Below are 16,127 nucleotides of genomic sequence, written 5' to 3' on the forward strand. Positions count from 1 at the left end.
CTCTCACCACTACCAGAATTCTCTTCCAAAAAGCCAAATCTGGGACTTCCCTGGTGGTGCAGTGGTTAAGAATCCGCCTGTCAATGCAAGGGACATGGGTTCATGCCCCGGTCCAGGAAGATCCCACATGCCGCAGAGCAACTAAGCCCGTGCGCCACAACTACTGAGCCTGCGTACCACAACTACTGAAGCCTGCGCACCTAGAGCCCGTGCTCCGCAACAAGGGAAGCCACCACAATGAGAAGCCCGCGCACCGCAACAAGGAGTAGCCCCCGCTCACTGCAACTAGAGAAAGCCCACGTGCAGCAACGAAGACCCAACGCAGCCAAAAATAAATAAATAAAATAAATAAATTTATTAAAACAAACAAACAACAACAACAAAAAACAAAAAGTCAAATCTGATGTGTCATTTACCTACATAAAAGTACCCAGTGGGCTCCCATCTGGATCAAGTCTAAACCCTTATCTTGCCATACAAGGTCTGTTTATACGGAGCTTTTCATATCAACCTATGTTTATAGTCACGTATAGTCCCCCCACCCCCTACCATGAACCTTGCTCCATTATAAGCTTCTCTCCATATACCAAGACGTTCACACCTCTTCGCTTTTTGCAAATAATATCCCCATTTGCCTAGAGTCTGCACCATCCTTGCCACCTAGCAATCATCCACAACCATGTGTTTCAGCGAGATCTAAGTCAAATGCCTCCTCTCCTAGACAGCATGGTTCAGATGTCATGCTATTCCTCAGCGTGCACTGGGCTGGGGGGCAGGTTAATAATTCATCAAGGCACCTCACAGCTTTCTCTTCATTTAGACCCTCTATCTCTGAAGGCTTGTTATATCTTTGTCATCTCTCCACTCCTAGTTCCCAGGACAGTGCTTGGCTCGGCACATGGTGAGGGCTATGAACTATGAGCGAAAGGTGCTATGACTGGGCTTATTCACTTCCAATCTTTGGAGAATCATTTCAGCAAGGTCGCCTGTTATAGTTTAAGATGTCCCTCACTGGACACAAATTAGGTACTCTGGGATGACCATAATTCCTTTGGACGAGTAAGTTACATTTTGTAGCCTGGATAAGTAGTTTATTAACGGGCGTCTCAGTGACGTCAAAGACTGCTGCATCTCTCATGGGCTGTCTTACACTTGGGCGATAACTCATCATCTACTATATCTAAAGTATTAATGAATTCTGGGCTATTCTGAATACAGGTACACATGAATCCCTCCTCTATAAAATCCTGTGCTCTTCTATAACTTTTAATAGCTTAATTTAGGCAAGATCGACCCAATCCGTGCATGGCACTTAAGACAATTCTATGAAAATCTAGGTAACTATTGTATATAATTGAAAACACGTATTCATATTTCAGAGCCTGTGATCAGTATTAAGTGCTCACTTTGGATGATGTTCAAGGCAGCTTTGGCGGCTGGCAAGAAGGGCCTGTGAGCGCCTGACCCACCTGGTGGGAAGGTCAGGGTGTGCTTCACAGACACGTTGTTCTCTCCCGCCTTTCTGGGCCCTCTTCCCCCTCCATACAGACTTTCCGCCAGAGCAGCACTTTTGGACAACATGGCCCCTGTCTTTCTACCCACAGCTGCTTGATCCAGGCACGAGCACCTGACTTTCAGCTAGGTCCATCCACAGTCTTTCCAGAGAACCCGTCCCCAGAATGCAACCCAGCCCGACCCGATCAGAATCCTATCCTTGGATTTTAGTAACTGCAGTGGGAGAGGAGACAGTCTCTCTTCCACTGGCTGAAGCTGAAAGCTGCCACGCTCAGGAGGATGGTTCATGATTTCTACCAGTAGGAGAAACCAAGTCTCACAAATAGTCAACAGTAAAATGGGTTGCGCAGAAAGAAGAGCCGAGACAGGGAGGGTACTTCATCCCCTGTCCTGTGCTACTGAAGCCCAGCTGCAGAGCTCTGCCCTTCCGATGGCTTGGTTATTTCAGCACTTAGTTGTATTCCTAAAAGTCTATACATTTCCCTATTTTTTAGTTTGAATTTAATTTCTGTTATTCGAAACAAAAAAGAATCTTAAAAACAAAACAAAACCCTGCTAACATAAACACAGCCAAAGTTGTTCAATCTTAAGAGCTTTAAAATGAGCCAATGTCTTCATGAAGGCTCTTGTAGGAGTTCTGTGGTAAGTCTCTAAAATGTGGAAATCACGTATTTTATTCAGCTACAGAAGGTGATGAATCCTTTATACAATGAATAAATGCTCTGTCATTGATTTGTTGAGTAAACTGCATTTTTTTTTTGCATTGTTTACTCGTCTTAAAGAGGGCCTAACTGCACACCATTAGAGGTTCGGGAAGCGGTAAGGGTACAGGTGTAACTCTACATAAACAAAGTAAGTCGTCCACACATGCTGCCGCGCTGTCTCTGGGGAACACATTATTCAGAATTATTGCTGTGTTCTAAACAGACCATCTGAGAGGGATAATCACTTTTCAGTGACTTGATCAATATTTTTGTTCTTCTCCTTTACTACTTGAGTGATTGGCTCTAGGGCCAGAGGAGAAAATCAGGTCAGTCCCCTGGACCTGCTGCCAACTAACAGGGAAGATCCCTGTGTGTGCCTGGGAGCCCAAGGAGGGGAGTGGGGTCAGGGAGCACGATTCTTAGGGCGATAACTTAATTTCAAATTTCTCAATGAGAAAAGCCATGTGTATCTATGGCTCTTCTGCTGCAGCATTTAAAAAATTGCCCTGAGGGTACAAGGTATAACTCATTTTATGTGTGGTTTATTGAATAAGTTCATGAATTTATGACCCCGCCACATATACAGCCAAGGGGAAGAGCAGCTTGGCCAGTCTGTCTGGGAGCGGGGACATCTCAAGCTCCAAAGAGAGAGGGATGATGGGGCCGGAGATGTGGAGAGAGGTCGTTCTACAGTGGAACAAAAGATAATGTCCACACTTGCAGGCTCGTGTGAACATTCTGGTGTCCAGCACTCAGGACCCACCGATATGGAATTTGTGATGATTCCACTCTGGCTGGCAGAGTGGGCCCCGATCTGCATCCCACTCATTACTGGGGGATGAGCCTAAACTGTCCTTTTAAGCACACGATTCAACGTAAGTTTATTAAGCCTTTCCAATAAGAATAAGAAAAAGGATGCTAAGCAACATGAAAGAACGAGGCATTTTGCCGGGCATTTTGCTTACCCTTAACCTAACAAAATCTATGCCTTTCAAGCACCTTAGAAGCACCGTTTGCATGCAAGTAATGTACTAACTGCAAATGGGACTTATTACTTAATTAAAGCTCATCACAGAGCATCTTTTTTGAGCAATATTTTGTTGGATGTTGGAATTACAACTGAAAGGGATAAAATGCTGTTTGAACATTTCCTTTTATTCCAACATATTACTATTCTCCCTGGCCTCTTCCTGTCAGTCCTCAGGCTTATCAGAATGTGGCACGAGGGAGAGCTTGGTGGTGAGGAGTGTTGCCTTGCAAGCCAGACACCCTGGCTCTGCCACCAACTGATGCAAGACTTTGGGCTCGTTATATAAGCTCCCCGTGACTCAGTTTCCTCATCTGTAAACTGGGGACAACACCAGCACCTACCTATTAGGGCTGTAGTGTGGATTACACAAGTCAATACACGTAAAGCACACATACACACTACTTAAGTAATAGTTATTATTATCTCTATATAGCATGCAACACTAGAAACCTTCTAAAATTTGAAGTCATTGAGATCTGGATAAAAGGTAAGAATCCCACCTCTGCCACCATTAGGATATTAGGTAATTTACCTCTTTGATCCTCCGTTTCCTTCTAAGTAAAAAGGGGTGATCGTGCCTATATTTTGGTGGGTTGGTGTGAAGACTGTATGAAATAATGTGTACAACGTCCCGGTCAACGTTTCTAACTGGGTTTATGAGACTATCAGGCTGCGTGGATGGACATGGATCCCATCACACGAGGACCCACGCTTCCTTCCTCTTGTCTGATCACAGGCAGACAAGGACAGTAACGATCAGCCCAAGGCTTGGCAGGGCCTGGCGCGCATTACCCTGGGCTCTCCTCGGAGAAGGAGCTGCTGCCAACCTACGCCTGGGGGTGAGGCATCAAGGAGAGGGAACAGGGTGCGGTGGGTACCGTGCTCGGCCCCTGCCTGTACGTACAAGGCAGCCATTCACCTGCCGGCTGGGGATGTCCAGAGACGCACACCTACAGCCTGGCTCCCCATCATTCTTTCCCTGGCTCCCTTCTCAGGGCATGAGGAGAGCAGCCCCTGCTCAGACAGCCTCCCCGCAGCACGTCTGTGCAGGAAGCCAGGGCCCTTGGGCTCCCTGTCAGACTGCCTGCCTGAAGCACACGCTGGAGCCAGGGAACTTGCCTGAGAAGGCAGTAAAATTTTAATGCACTCTGTAGCGTGGTCATGTCATACTCGGTTATGGCAAATAATCCCAGATGCCTGCAGAGGTAAAATGGAGCTGTAATGTGCTTGCCTCCTAACCCGAGCTGACAGCAATGATGTACGACTACCATTAGCGGAAAATATCACTTCAACTAACCCATGATCCAGCTCCGCTCAGGGTCACATTATCCATGAGGAACAAATTACACTCCCAAAGTAAATACAAATTTTCTACACGAAATGGGTACAAAAAAAGGGAAGGGGGTGATCCGTTCCCTTTGCCAGCACACTGCTGAGTGACACAGATGATAAAGGACAGGACAAATCACTGGCTGACAGAGTGCTGTGCTGTAATCAGCTCAGCCGGCACGCACTCCAGCCGATAAACACTATATTCTCCCCTTAGTGGCAAAGACATAATCTTCAACACAGAGACGGCTGCTTCGGGTATCTACCACCATTCGGGCTGCAGGAACACCCCCAACAGCGTTTGCCATCAGACAAGGAAAGGCCCTGTGATCCTGATGGATCCAGAGACCCTCTGCGGGGATGGGAGTCAGTGTCTAGGGGTGCGCAAGAGGGTTCTTGAGGCAGCAAAGAACACGGAGTGAAATCGCGTTGGGGGCGCAGTTCAGGAGCCGCGGTAACACCATGACCCTTCTCCTCTGTGCTGGTCACGGGAAGAAAACGGTCTGGAGAGATCGTACGAGATGCAAGAGGCTCTGGACCAGAAGGTCCAGCACTTCCCCACGTGCCTGGGTGACTGGGACAGGACCCTCTTCCTTTCTGGGACTCAGATAATCAACAAAGCAACTGCCAGGTACAGAACTAATACTTACAGGGCGCCCACTGAAGTGTCAGACATGTACGAGGTGTGGGGTGCTTGCTAGGAGCCAATGAGTTAAGAAGGTATTAAGTGTTTACACGTAGACAGACACTAAAGGAAGACCGAGCGTCTTGACCAAACGTGGCCCAGGCTTGTCTGCGGGCTGACACAGCCTCCCTGTCATCACTCATGGTGGCCCACAAGCTGACACTGCCACTCACCTGTACGAGTAAAAACATATACCTTGTAGTTCTTGCCTCCTTACCTTGGACAACTGCTTCCCATGTTAAAAAAAAAAAAAAAATCACATTTCAGAAGAGCTTGTACATCTGAGTTGTCAGTGGACCCAACTTGTATTTATCCAATGTTTATCGAGCAACTGTCACGTTTGGATTTTTAGAAGCTGGTGGGTTTGTGGGTGGATAGGTAGATACAATCCAGGTTTCCCGTAGCACAAGGAGGGCGCAGCACAGACAGGAAGGTGGCAAAGATTCTCAAATGGCACCTCTGGGCATACTCCAACTCATCCTCGTATATAGGGAAAAGAGCCCAGAGCCTGGAATCTGAAGACACTGTGTATCTCAGCTCCATTACCGCTCAGCTCTGAAGTTTCATTTCCTTTATTTGTAAAATGACACGTGCTTGAGAAGATAAAGTCCTTGAAAGGACCTATCATCGACTTTGGCACATTGCAGATGACGAACAGTGAAGTATCTAGGGATACACGTAGATTCCCACAATAAGCAAGCAGGTCATATAAAACAGCACATGTAAAAGTGTTCTGAATAACACAATGTTCTCTACAATGTAAAGTAGTGTTTCATCTTATTATTTCGTTATTATTATTGATCCTAATCGCATTTGTTCCCTGCCACTAACAAATGAGGAACATCTACATTTTTTTTAACCAAGAAATTAGGGAGTTGAAAAATCATTAAGGGTCCCAACGAGGAAAGATGAAGCCCAAACTGAGTGCCCTGGGTACCACAACCACCCATGCCAGGGGTTCCTGGTCAGTCCTTACTTCAAATGCTCCATTTCACTGTCTCAGTAAACATGCATATAATTGGCAGACTAGGAACCACACCTGGGGTTGGAACAGCAGTGGAGAAAGCTACTCTGGTTAGTAGGTATACAGCCAGTACTTCTCAACATGACCCTCATGAGAACCAATAGGGAAAAGCTCTAGAAGGAGGCCAATTTAATCTTCTCAGTTGTAACTTTGGAAAAAAAAAAAGAAGAAATAATATTCATGTATTGAATTTGGGGACTTATGAAAGTACAAAGTTTGGCTAATTACGAATGCATTCTAATACAGAGATTTTATTATCTTTATCATACCTAGGTATGGCAAAGTTACAGGGAGTAATCACCCATAATTATAGATCACCATCTGGAAGTTGCCAAGGGGGGATTAACTAAGACACTCACACCCACACACAAATACACATGTGCGTGACCAAAAAGAAATTCAGACATCTTTAAGGAGGACCAACATTCTCCAACCCAAATGCAGAGTAAGACAGCCTCTTCTGACAACCGAACAGCGGCCCAGGCCATACTTACTGACAAGCCGCCAGTTAAAGGCGTCACCAGTACTAACGCCTCTGCTCAGGACCCCCCTCTCAGGTGGCTCAGGATCCATGGTCCACTTTATGAGGCTGGAAGCCACCACCTCCACCTAATTCCTCCTTGGCTTTGCGACATTCCCTTCAGCTAAGCCATAAAATCCAAGCCAATGGCTCATTCTAAGGGAAAGCAGCTGATCTTTTCTCTGGGAACGTCGAATCATATATTCAATACTGGACGTTTCCAGAAGAATTCCTTTTATAGGTCAAATAACACTCATTATTAACTCACCAATCAAGTGAGTTCTTAAAACATACTATGTCAACTAGTTCTTCACTAGCTCCCATGCTCTCCTAAATAATTTGGGTAATTGAGGAATAAGATTAAACTAACTGCTCTGCTGCCTATTGGCAAGTGCATGGTGACAGACCCAACAGAGTCAAGCAACTCTGTCAAGTCCATGTTGGTTCATCAGTAGGTACTTGAAAAAAAAAAATAAGTGAGCTGTTGTGAATGACTAAATGAAAGAATCAACAAACAGGTAATGACCTTTGTTTAGACATTAGGCCCATAGTAAGTTTCCTTTAGTTACTTGAAAGAGTCAACACAGATGTGCCTGGACCCGTCCACACTATGTTTATTCACTGTTAGGAATCTGAGAGAGGTGAACGCATGGAGAAATTTTTTATATAATCTTCCTTCTACCTTGGCAAAGAGAAAATATACTCATGTACATTTCCCTCTGGGTCTGCTGTGTTGTTGGGGCCTAGGTAAATAGCTACATAGAAAATGAGGATATTCAAAGCTGCATCATTGACTCCAGCCCCATTTTATAGATGACAAAACTAAGGCTCAGCAACATTAGGTAATTTGTCCAAGGCCACACACTTGGTTAGTGAGAAATGATAAACCAGGTCTTCTGAGTGTCCTTCTCCATTACCCACCCATGAGAACAAGGGAACATCCAGAACCCATTCCTCTCACTATTCATTCTAAGAAACAAGAGTTTAGCTGAAGATGTCTGACCAATTTCCAATAACTCAAGTATTCATTTTATTGATTTATATTTAATAATCTGAATATTTATATAAATAAATAAATGTATATACATACATGAAACCTGTGTCTTTTTCAGGTGCATGCCATGGTTGTAATGGACAGATATTCTACATGCACATTTAATGTGAGTGAAGCAACTTTTGGTTTGGCATGAAAACGCTACGATAGGACAAAGAGAAGAACTTAAGGAGAGGGTTTAAAATAATATGCAGTAGAAATTAAATCCAAGGATGGTATCAATAGGAATTTTTGGTGGATAGGATGGAATTAAGCCCACTGGAAACATGGCGATGTTGGAAGGACAATAAAGTGTCATTTTGACCCAGACCTAATCTTGGAGGTCGAGTGGATGGGCATCATGGGAGTCAGACATCCAAAACAGCCCTTGAAACTCACCCAAGAACTGCAGAAATTTCCCAATAAGGTGGGAAATTCATAAATGGCTTAGAAGTGTCTTATGAGAAAATAAAACTATAAAAGAAATTTGTTGGGAGCCCAGAAGATAAATCCTGGGATTGATATGAGGTGCACTCAGGTGTGAGTACCAGTTTTCTGAAGTTGTTTCACTTATCCCCTCCATTGGGAGATGAGTATCCAAAAAAGGAAACGCAAATTTTGCAAAACAATGAACATTACTGAACATTAGGGACATAAAGACCAGAACTTGGGTCCCTACTCTTCTCCTGGGCAATGCTTGTACGCTTTGCTGCTATGAAACTGGAAGGGAGGAGAAAATTCCTTTCTCTATCTGCAGTGTAGGACAGCATCTCTAAGCTGTCTCCTGATCAGAGCATGTCCTGTTTCAAAACCAAGGATGCGGGTTCTACAAGCAACAACGAAGGCCTTCTGAGTTTGTGGAATGTTGCTGAGGGTGCATAATTTTTACCAAGTGTGAAACGTGGCCGATCGAGGGATGGGGCTCTTCCACTATAAGCACAAGCCGCATGCCCCGTCTTTAGTTTGACAACTCAGCAGTTTCTCAGTCCTTCAGGAGCCAAGTTAGGCATGTGGTTTGTGTTGAATTAGGAACACAAGCCTCTGTTGGTTTTTCTGCTGCTTTTCTTAGAAACTGCCCCCTTCTCACACAAGTGAATACAAAATGATCAAACACAACAAAGTTAGCTTGAATTAAAAAATTAGAATGCATCAGAAAGTGTTTGCATGTTAAGGGAGAGGGAGCTGACGTGGGAACTCTGTGGTTCTGCATCTGCAGTTAGCCAGTGTCTCAGCAGGCTGTCCTGGGTACTGGTGAGCAAGACACGGGGACCAAGCTACCTCCTCCAGGTGGTCATTCCAATCATTAATCAGGAGTAGTGTTAAACTCTTCATGAGGGGGGCTTCCCTGGTGGCGCAGTGGTTGGGGGTCCGCCTGCCGATGCAGGGGACACGGGTTCGTGCCCCGGTCCGGGAGGATCCCACATGCCGCGGAGCGGCTGGGCCCGTGAGCCATGGCCGCTGAGCCTGCACGTCTGGAGCCTGTGCTCTGTGACGGGAGAGGCCACGGCGGTGGGAGGCCGGCGTACCGAAAAAAAAACATCATGAGGGACAGGAGAACGGCTCATATCTATGAAGAGGTTGTGTGTGTCTGTGCACTGCATGCAGTATACACCACACATCTACAAACATAAGCATGTGGGGTGCGCGAACACACACGACACCTCTATAGCTTTCAGGACTTTCTCTTGGGCTGTCAAAATGTTAGAAGCATTAAACAGAGGAAAGTAAATGCTTCTCTTTGACATCTGTAAAAAGGCAGTAGTGCTCAAAACCAGTTGTATAAAAATTATCAGGAAGCTTTTAAAAAAATACAGATGCTGTGGCCCCCACCCCAGATAGACTGCATCAGACCCTCTCTCCTGTGCTGGGTATCTGGGAACTGACAGTGTTTGGCTTGTGGGACGAGGGCTGTACAACCCACTTCATCACCATCTGATCCCCCCAGGCCGGCATGCTTGCTCTTGACTCCAGGTTGCGCCCAAAGGAAAGCCTGGTGTTTGGGGTAAGGAATTAAAAAAAATCATCGTTTGGGGACCCTTCCAAATTTCACAACACTTCCGTTTAGCTTGTGTCAGGAAGAAGTGCCCTAGGGGATGAAGGCTGAGCCCTGGGTTCCAGTGGGAAAAAAAAAAAAAATCACACCTCTTATCCTCTGGCAGGTTTTCTGGCAAATCCTGAGCTTTTGGAAGAGAAAGATAGCCTCCCTCCTTCCCCAAGCGATTCTCCCCCCCTGCGCTCCAAGGAAAACTAGTGAAAGTTAACATTTACAGAGCACTTACTACGGACCGGGCACTGAGCCAATTTCATTATTACAAAACTCTAGGTGGAGCTGTTGTTACCCCCATTTGGCAGATGAGAGAACCAAGGCTTGTCCATGGCTCCAGGACAGTAAGGGACCGTCAGAAACAAGCCCAGGCCATCAGACTCGGAGGCCGAAGTGCTTGACCACTGGCCGCTACACCTTCCAACCAGCTCTGTCACGTGGCCCACAAAATACACAGGGAGAGGGTAAATGGAAAGAGAATTATTTTTCATCTCCACATTGATTTCATAACCAAACGGGGGGTGTTTCTTAGCACAATAGGCTGCTGCCAGTGGTAGAGAAAGAGAGGAAACAAGAGAAAATAGAGGCCAAATATGTGGAAATATGCGTGTTGCCTCTTTGTTCTCATGATACCAATTCATTTCCAGTGGGGGATTGGAATAATTGCTTAACTTGGGTGATTAAGGTGTCAAGTGCTGCCTCTTTTCTTCGCACTAACTGCAAAGATGAACAGTCCCACATCTAAGACGCAGTGTTTCCAGCCTTCTCTAATCTTCCACCCAATTTGTACAAAAGTCCTCCAGGTCTGCTGACATCAACGTGAGATGTATTCACGTGGCTGTGAGGGGAGGGTAAGGGATGCTTGCCCAGTGTCTCATCAAGCCTCTTCCATGTATAAGAATGCCTCCTGCACTTACGGAAAGCTCTGCTTTTCTAGCCCCTTTCGCAGTCCCTTCCACGTTAATTAGTAAGGGTATCATTTTATAAATTACAGCTTCGTATCAGAGGAAAGCAGAGTTTATCCTAATTCAGTCAGCTGTGTGAAATACAGTACCCTAACTTTAGACCGCCAGTTCTGCAGATCCCTACAGAGTAAGAGAATGACAGGTCTTCCTGAGACAAATCCCAGCGGGTCCTTGCAAGTCTCACTTTTGCCTCTGACAGCATCCCTGGCGGGGTTGCTGAAGGCATCCCAGGACACGGAGTGGCATCTTTTCCACCACTAGCAATACAGATTTGAATGTGAATCCTCCAAGCAGCACATGAAAGCAGCCCAGGTTAGTCTGGGGCTCTGAGGGGGGCCCAGGCAAGAGGCTCCGGCACAGGGGAGGCTGAAAGGGGCCCAGGCTCCGGCTCGGAGGAGAAGTCTGGGAGGGTAGTGTTAAAGTCGATGATAAACACCAGACAATCTCAGTCCAAAAGGGGAAGCCTGACAGTCTTAACTGTAACAGGGCCAAGCAGGCACGACTGCAATTACAGAGTCTTGACTGTTCCTGCCGGGAGCCCTCTGGAGGAGAGCCGGGTGGCAGGGCAGGGACAGATGATGTGAGTGCCGCTGTGAAGCAGCTCCCGAGTAAGAAGAAGAGGACCTGCAGGGCCACCACAGTCCACAGGAAAAGCAACTGGGGTGTCCGAGGCAGGAAATGCACACATGTCAGAGGACCACTCCCAACGGCCCTCTGTGCCCCGTCATCACCCCTCCCGCGGACTTGCCTACGGACATCTTATTCTCCTTTGTTGTCCTGAAATCACCCCGAACTCAGAGCTGTGGGTGCTGGCTACCTTCCCACTGCCCATTCCTCTGGGCCGACACTTCGCTGCTTCCCACACTCAGAGGCGAAAACCTGGGCGGCAAAGACTCGGGGACTCAGATCCCAGCAAACAACTAGTTGTGGTGCTCTCAGGATGTAGGAAACACCTTGGCCCCCAGACACCCCTGAAAACCACAGGCGGCGCTGATAGTTCTCGACATTACCAGAGTTAGCGATCATCTAGACAGGGGCTGCTAGACACCTGAAGAGAGTCTGAGGCAACCGGACTGGGACTCGGTCCAGGCATCAGGACTCGTACAGCTCCCGGGGCATTTGCAAGCGCAGTCTAGGTTGACACTGCTGATCAGGACACCTAGGTGGAGCACAAAACCGAACGTCCTTGCCGCCTTCTGCCACTGCTGGAGACGGTGACACTTCCTGAAGTCACACTGCCTTTTAAGGAAGGAAGGTCTGCTTGGCTGTGAAACCTCGAGGAAGCCTCGTCCCCTTGGAGAAGTACCACTCACTTGGAAAAGGGAGATCAACGATCACCTGGAAAAGATCTCCAGCAGTGGCCGGAAGTACCAGTCCCTCCCCGGATGCCTGCGACGCCTGACGGAACGAGATGACTACCGCCCTGTGGGATGTGGCCCGGACGGCTCTGGGGGCCAGTGAGCTCGCTTGAATGCTGAGCCCCTACGTGCCTCTGGCACCCACGACCCACTGGCTGCCTGAGGCACTGGGGGACCGACTTCCAAGGAGCTAGGACTCCTGGGGGCTGGAGAAAGGAAGCTCCTACTTGTCAGTTAAACAAAAGAATAATCCACAGCCCCCTTTCCAGTGTGTACGTTCACTGTCATCCAACAGCCCATTACCATGTCACAGCGCGGCGCACCCTTCCGTAGGTCACTTTGTTTAAAATGACATGGATAATGCACATGTCAGCAAGCTGACAGTCCTAGCCGTCCTTCAGAGATAAAAACCTCAAGGCGAGAGCCTGCTCTTATCTCGGGGACATGCATTGGTCTATCATCCAAGTCAGGCAGAACATGATTTCTCCAGAGAGCACTTTTTTCATTTCCTGATTTTAAGGAAATCAAATAAGCACCATTTGTCTTCATCTGAATATGCTTGACCTGCTCAAATGATGATGTCTCGCATTTTATAACGGGCTACATATGCTGAATTCAAATTAACGACAGCACAGAACAAGAGCCTTTAGATCTCTCTTGGAGGCTGGCAGCAGAGAAGGAGGGAGAATTCTAGGCTTGATGGAAAGATCCTACCAAATACTAACCACAGGATTCTGAGTCAAATCCGCCAGCACGTAGGAGGTGAGAGTCAGAGAACAGGGCTCAGGAAAGCCAGCTGTGCGGGACAGATCCAGAAGCTGGGGACGGGAGGACGGGTACCTCCCTCCTGGTGCCAAGCAATATAGAAACCACGGTATTCAGGTAACTCTTTTCAAAATACATAGAGTGGGAATAAAATTGGAAAGAAATTTGGTTGGGGGGTTGGGACAGCTAGAAAGAAAGACCAAACAAACAATGCCTTTGCCTCAGGCAGCAGAACGTTCACTTTACCAGGTTGTGATCCTATCTTCCGGAAGCCCCCAAATCGAGCTCCTTTTCTTGATCCGTGTCGAACTGGATACAAAGAGGCTGGTGGCCATCAGCCTTGAAACAGAGCATGTACCTGCTGGAAGGAGTGCCCTCCCCCCGACCACCCACCTGGACGAGGAGAGAATGGTTCCCACCTGACAGCCCTGGCCCACCTCTCCCCGCATGAAGACACTCCTAGAAACAAACGATTAACATTTCTATCAAGAAGACCAATATGTACAGAAAAGCAGGAAGAAGCATATGGGTCAGAAAAGACATGCAGGAACGACATTATAAATACATACATACTAGCAGGTTTAATGTTCCAATCAAGGATAAAACAAGAAAAATCAGATGGCTATTAAAATAAACAATTTCCTCTTTTAAAAGCTTCTATAAAGTGAAAACATAGTGTCACATATACGCAACATTAAAGGGCTTACTTTTAAAAAGTGGGGTTCACAAATTCAATGTTATTTCTTATCACAGGCAATGTCACTGTGTGAATAAAGCCTGTCTCTGCAGAAGAGAGGTGCTGCCAACATGCAGCTGGCATCCCCCGCCCTGAGGCCGTGAGAGGGAGACGCGGTGTTCATGGTGCTTGTGTACTATGCCCACAGTGGGGGGATGAAGGGGGGCTTACCTTCTCTTCCTGGTCACTATCGCTGTCACACTGAAAAGGAAGACAAGAGAAGAAGCATTAGTGCAAAAATCGAGTATGTTTTTGCTATTGCTACTGAAAAAAAAAAGCAAGACAAGTAAAGGAAATAGGAAACATTGTCTGAGCTAAAAAGTTTCTTCAGCTCAAGTGCTGTAAACAGAAACAGAAGCAAAATGCCGAGAAGTTGTTCTGTTGAATTCATCTGATGCCGGTGCTTCGTGGCTCGTTCTGTGGTCAGTTGGTCACACCAGTGAGCACCCCCTGCTGCACGGCGGAGCCAACTGGGCCATGAGATTAAGGTAAATCAAGATTATTCAATGGGATTCAGAGCGAAATCAATTTCTTAATGGAGATGTTCTACCTTCAGCTAATGTGAACGGAGCGCTCTCTCTCTCCTGGTGCTTTTCTAGAGGAAAAGAGGTAAACCTTTGGGCACTTCATTCTCTCATCTGGGCTTTGAAAGAAACAGAACACCTTCAGCAAGGCTCACCACTTGTGATCGCCCAGAGAAAAGAGGGAATATTCTCTATTAAAAACATGTCAAGAACAAGAGGTCAGGGTAACAAATCAATGATATGGGCAAAAAAGAAAAAAAAAGTTTTAGGGCAGGAGACTCACACCGTATCTAACAGATTCCAAATTCCAACTGTTGACTTCGGTTTCAGAAGACCAGAGAATGATAGTTAACTCAAAGCTTTGGGTTCCTCATTAGAAGGAAAGGAAAAAAAAAAAGAACACAAATTTTATTAAAAACCAAGAGTGTTTGTTATCTAATATTTGATTTTTTTTTTTCTTTTTTAGGTCCTCTCTCTACTCTTCCCAGTTTTGTATCTTTGGGCCAAGTATGTCCACCCAGCTAAGCTTATTTCCTTATTTTTCAAAGAAAATAGTGATGTTGGGTGAGATTGTCATTAAGATGACAAATTAATTTCTCCAATAATATGTGTTGAAAGCTTAAGCCTTATGACAGGCTATAATGAAAATGGAATCAAAGATTCTGCTCTCATGGAATTAACAGACTTAATATTAGTTAATAGAGTTTAACAGACTGAGACCTAATGATTTCAACAGAGAAGCAGGTTCTGTAATAATAACTAATATTTGTGAGCGCTTACTGTGTGCTATATACCATGCTAAGCATTTTACCTCCGTTATTTTATGTAGTCTTCCACAGATCCCATAAAGTGAGTCTTACCATCCCCACTTCAGAAGCGAGACAACTGAAGCACAGAGAGATGACGTAACTTGCGGGAGTCACGAGAGTACGCAGCAATCGTAAAACTGAACTTGAACTCAAACCAAATGTGAGTCTGCAGCTTGCCCCCTTCACCATCACAGGACACTTCCTCTTGAGGATGAAGTTTAAACTCCTTCAAGTGGCATTCAAGGCCCCGGGCAGATAGCCCCCAAACCACTTTTCACACCGCCTGTTTCCAGTATTTGATTTTTAAAAAGCGGGTGTGTTCTGTCAGAGTAAACACTCAGCATGTGAATACATCCATTCGTTCACGCAGCAGCCCTTGATGAGCGCCGCAAGCTGCTCAGACATTCAGTCAAGACGCAGCACTGGTCCCTGAGCAGCTTTCAGTGTCACAGTCGAGGTACCCAGTGTGACGTGATCAGAGATATACCTACTCCGTGAGGATGAATCTTCCGTGGGGTGGAGGAGAGATGGTGTGCCGTGGGGAAAGGCCCAGGTCACGGGGAGGCCGGGTTGGCAGCCCTTACAGTGTCTAGACCAGCACGGTGCATGGCTTGAGAAAGGGCAGAACAGATGGCGGAGGAGCTCTGAGGGGAGAACCAACAGGGCTTGATAATACATGGATGTGGGAAGCAAGTAGGAGGGGCGAGTTTACGACGATGCCAAGGTTCTTTAGCGTGGCCACCTGGACAAGGGAGCTGATGCAGCTATGAACAGAAACAGGAAATACATGTGCTCATACGGCAGCCACTGCTGGCTCCACACCCACAGCCATTCACAACCCCCTTCTCCCTAGTCTGTACCTTCTCCTGACATTTCGAGATCGAAAAAGCCAGATATTCTCTCTTTCCCAGCTTTCCTTGCAGCTAAGGGTGGCCGTAAGACCCACTTTTGGGACTTGAGGAAATGTCTGCTGAAGGTTCTGGAAAACCCCTTTCTCCTCAAAAAAAAGGAGAAAAGCAGGAAGCACTGCCTCTTTCCTCTGAACATCCCTGCATGAGGATGTGATGTCCAGATCTGTGGCAGCCA

At 46.5% G+C, this 16,127-nt stretch overlaps 1 protein-coding gene across 1 annotated transcript in view; it reads right to left on the reverse strand.

Moving 5' to 3' along the window:
- AUTS2 (activator of transcription and developmental regulator AUTS2) overlaps positions 1–16,127 on the reverse strand; it is a 1,122,376-nt gene that overhangs the window by 306,652 nt on the left and 799,597 nt on the right. The window contains exon 5 of the mRNA XM_079944557.1: positions 13,880–13,909. Coding sequence (XP_079800683.1) covers positions 13,880–13,909 — 30 coding nt within the window. The remainder of the gene's footprint in view (positions 1–13,879; positions 13,910–16,127) is intronic.

The sequence above is a fragment of the Stenella coeruleoalba genome (genome assembly GCF_951394435.1).
Source record: "Stenella coeruleoalba genome assembly, chromosome: 15".
Taxonomy (NCBI): Eukaryota; Metazoa; Chordata; class Mammalia; order Artiodactyla; family Delphinidae; genus Stenella; species Stenella coeruleoalba.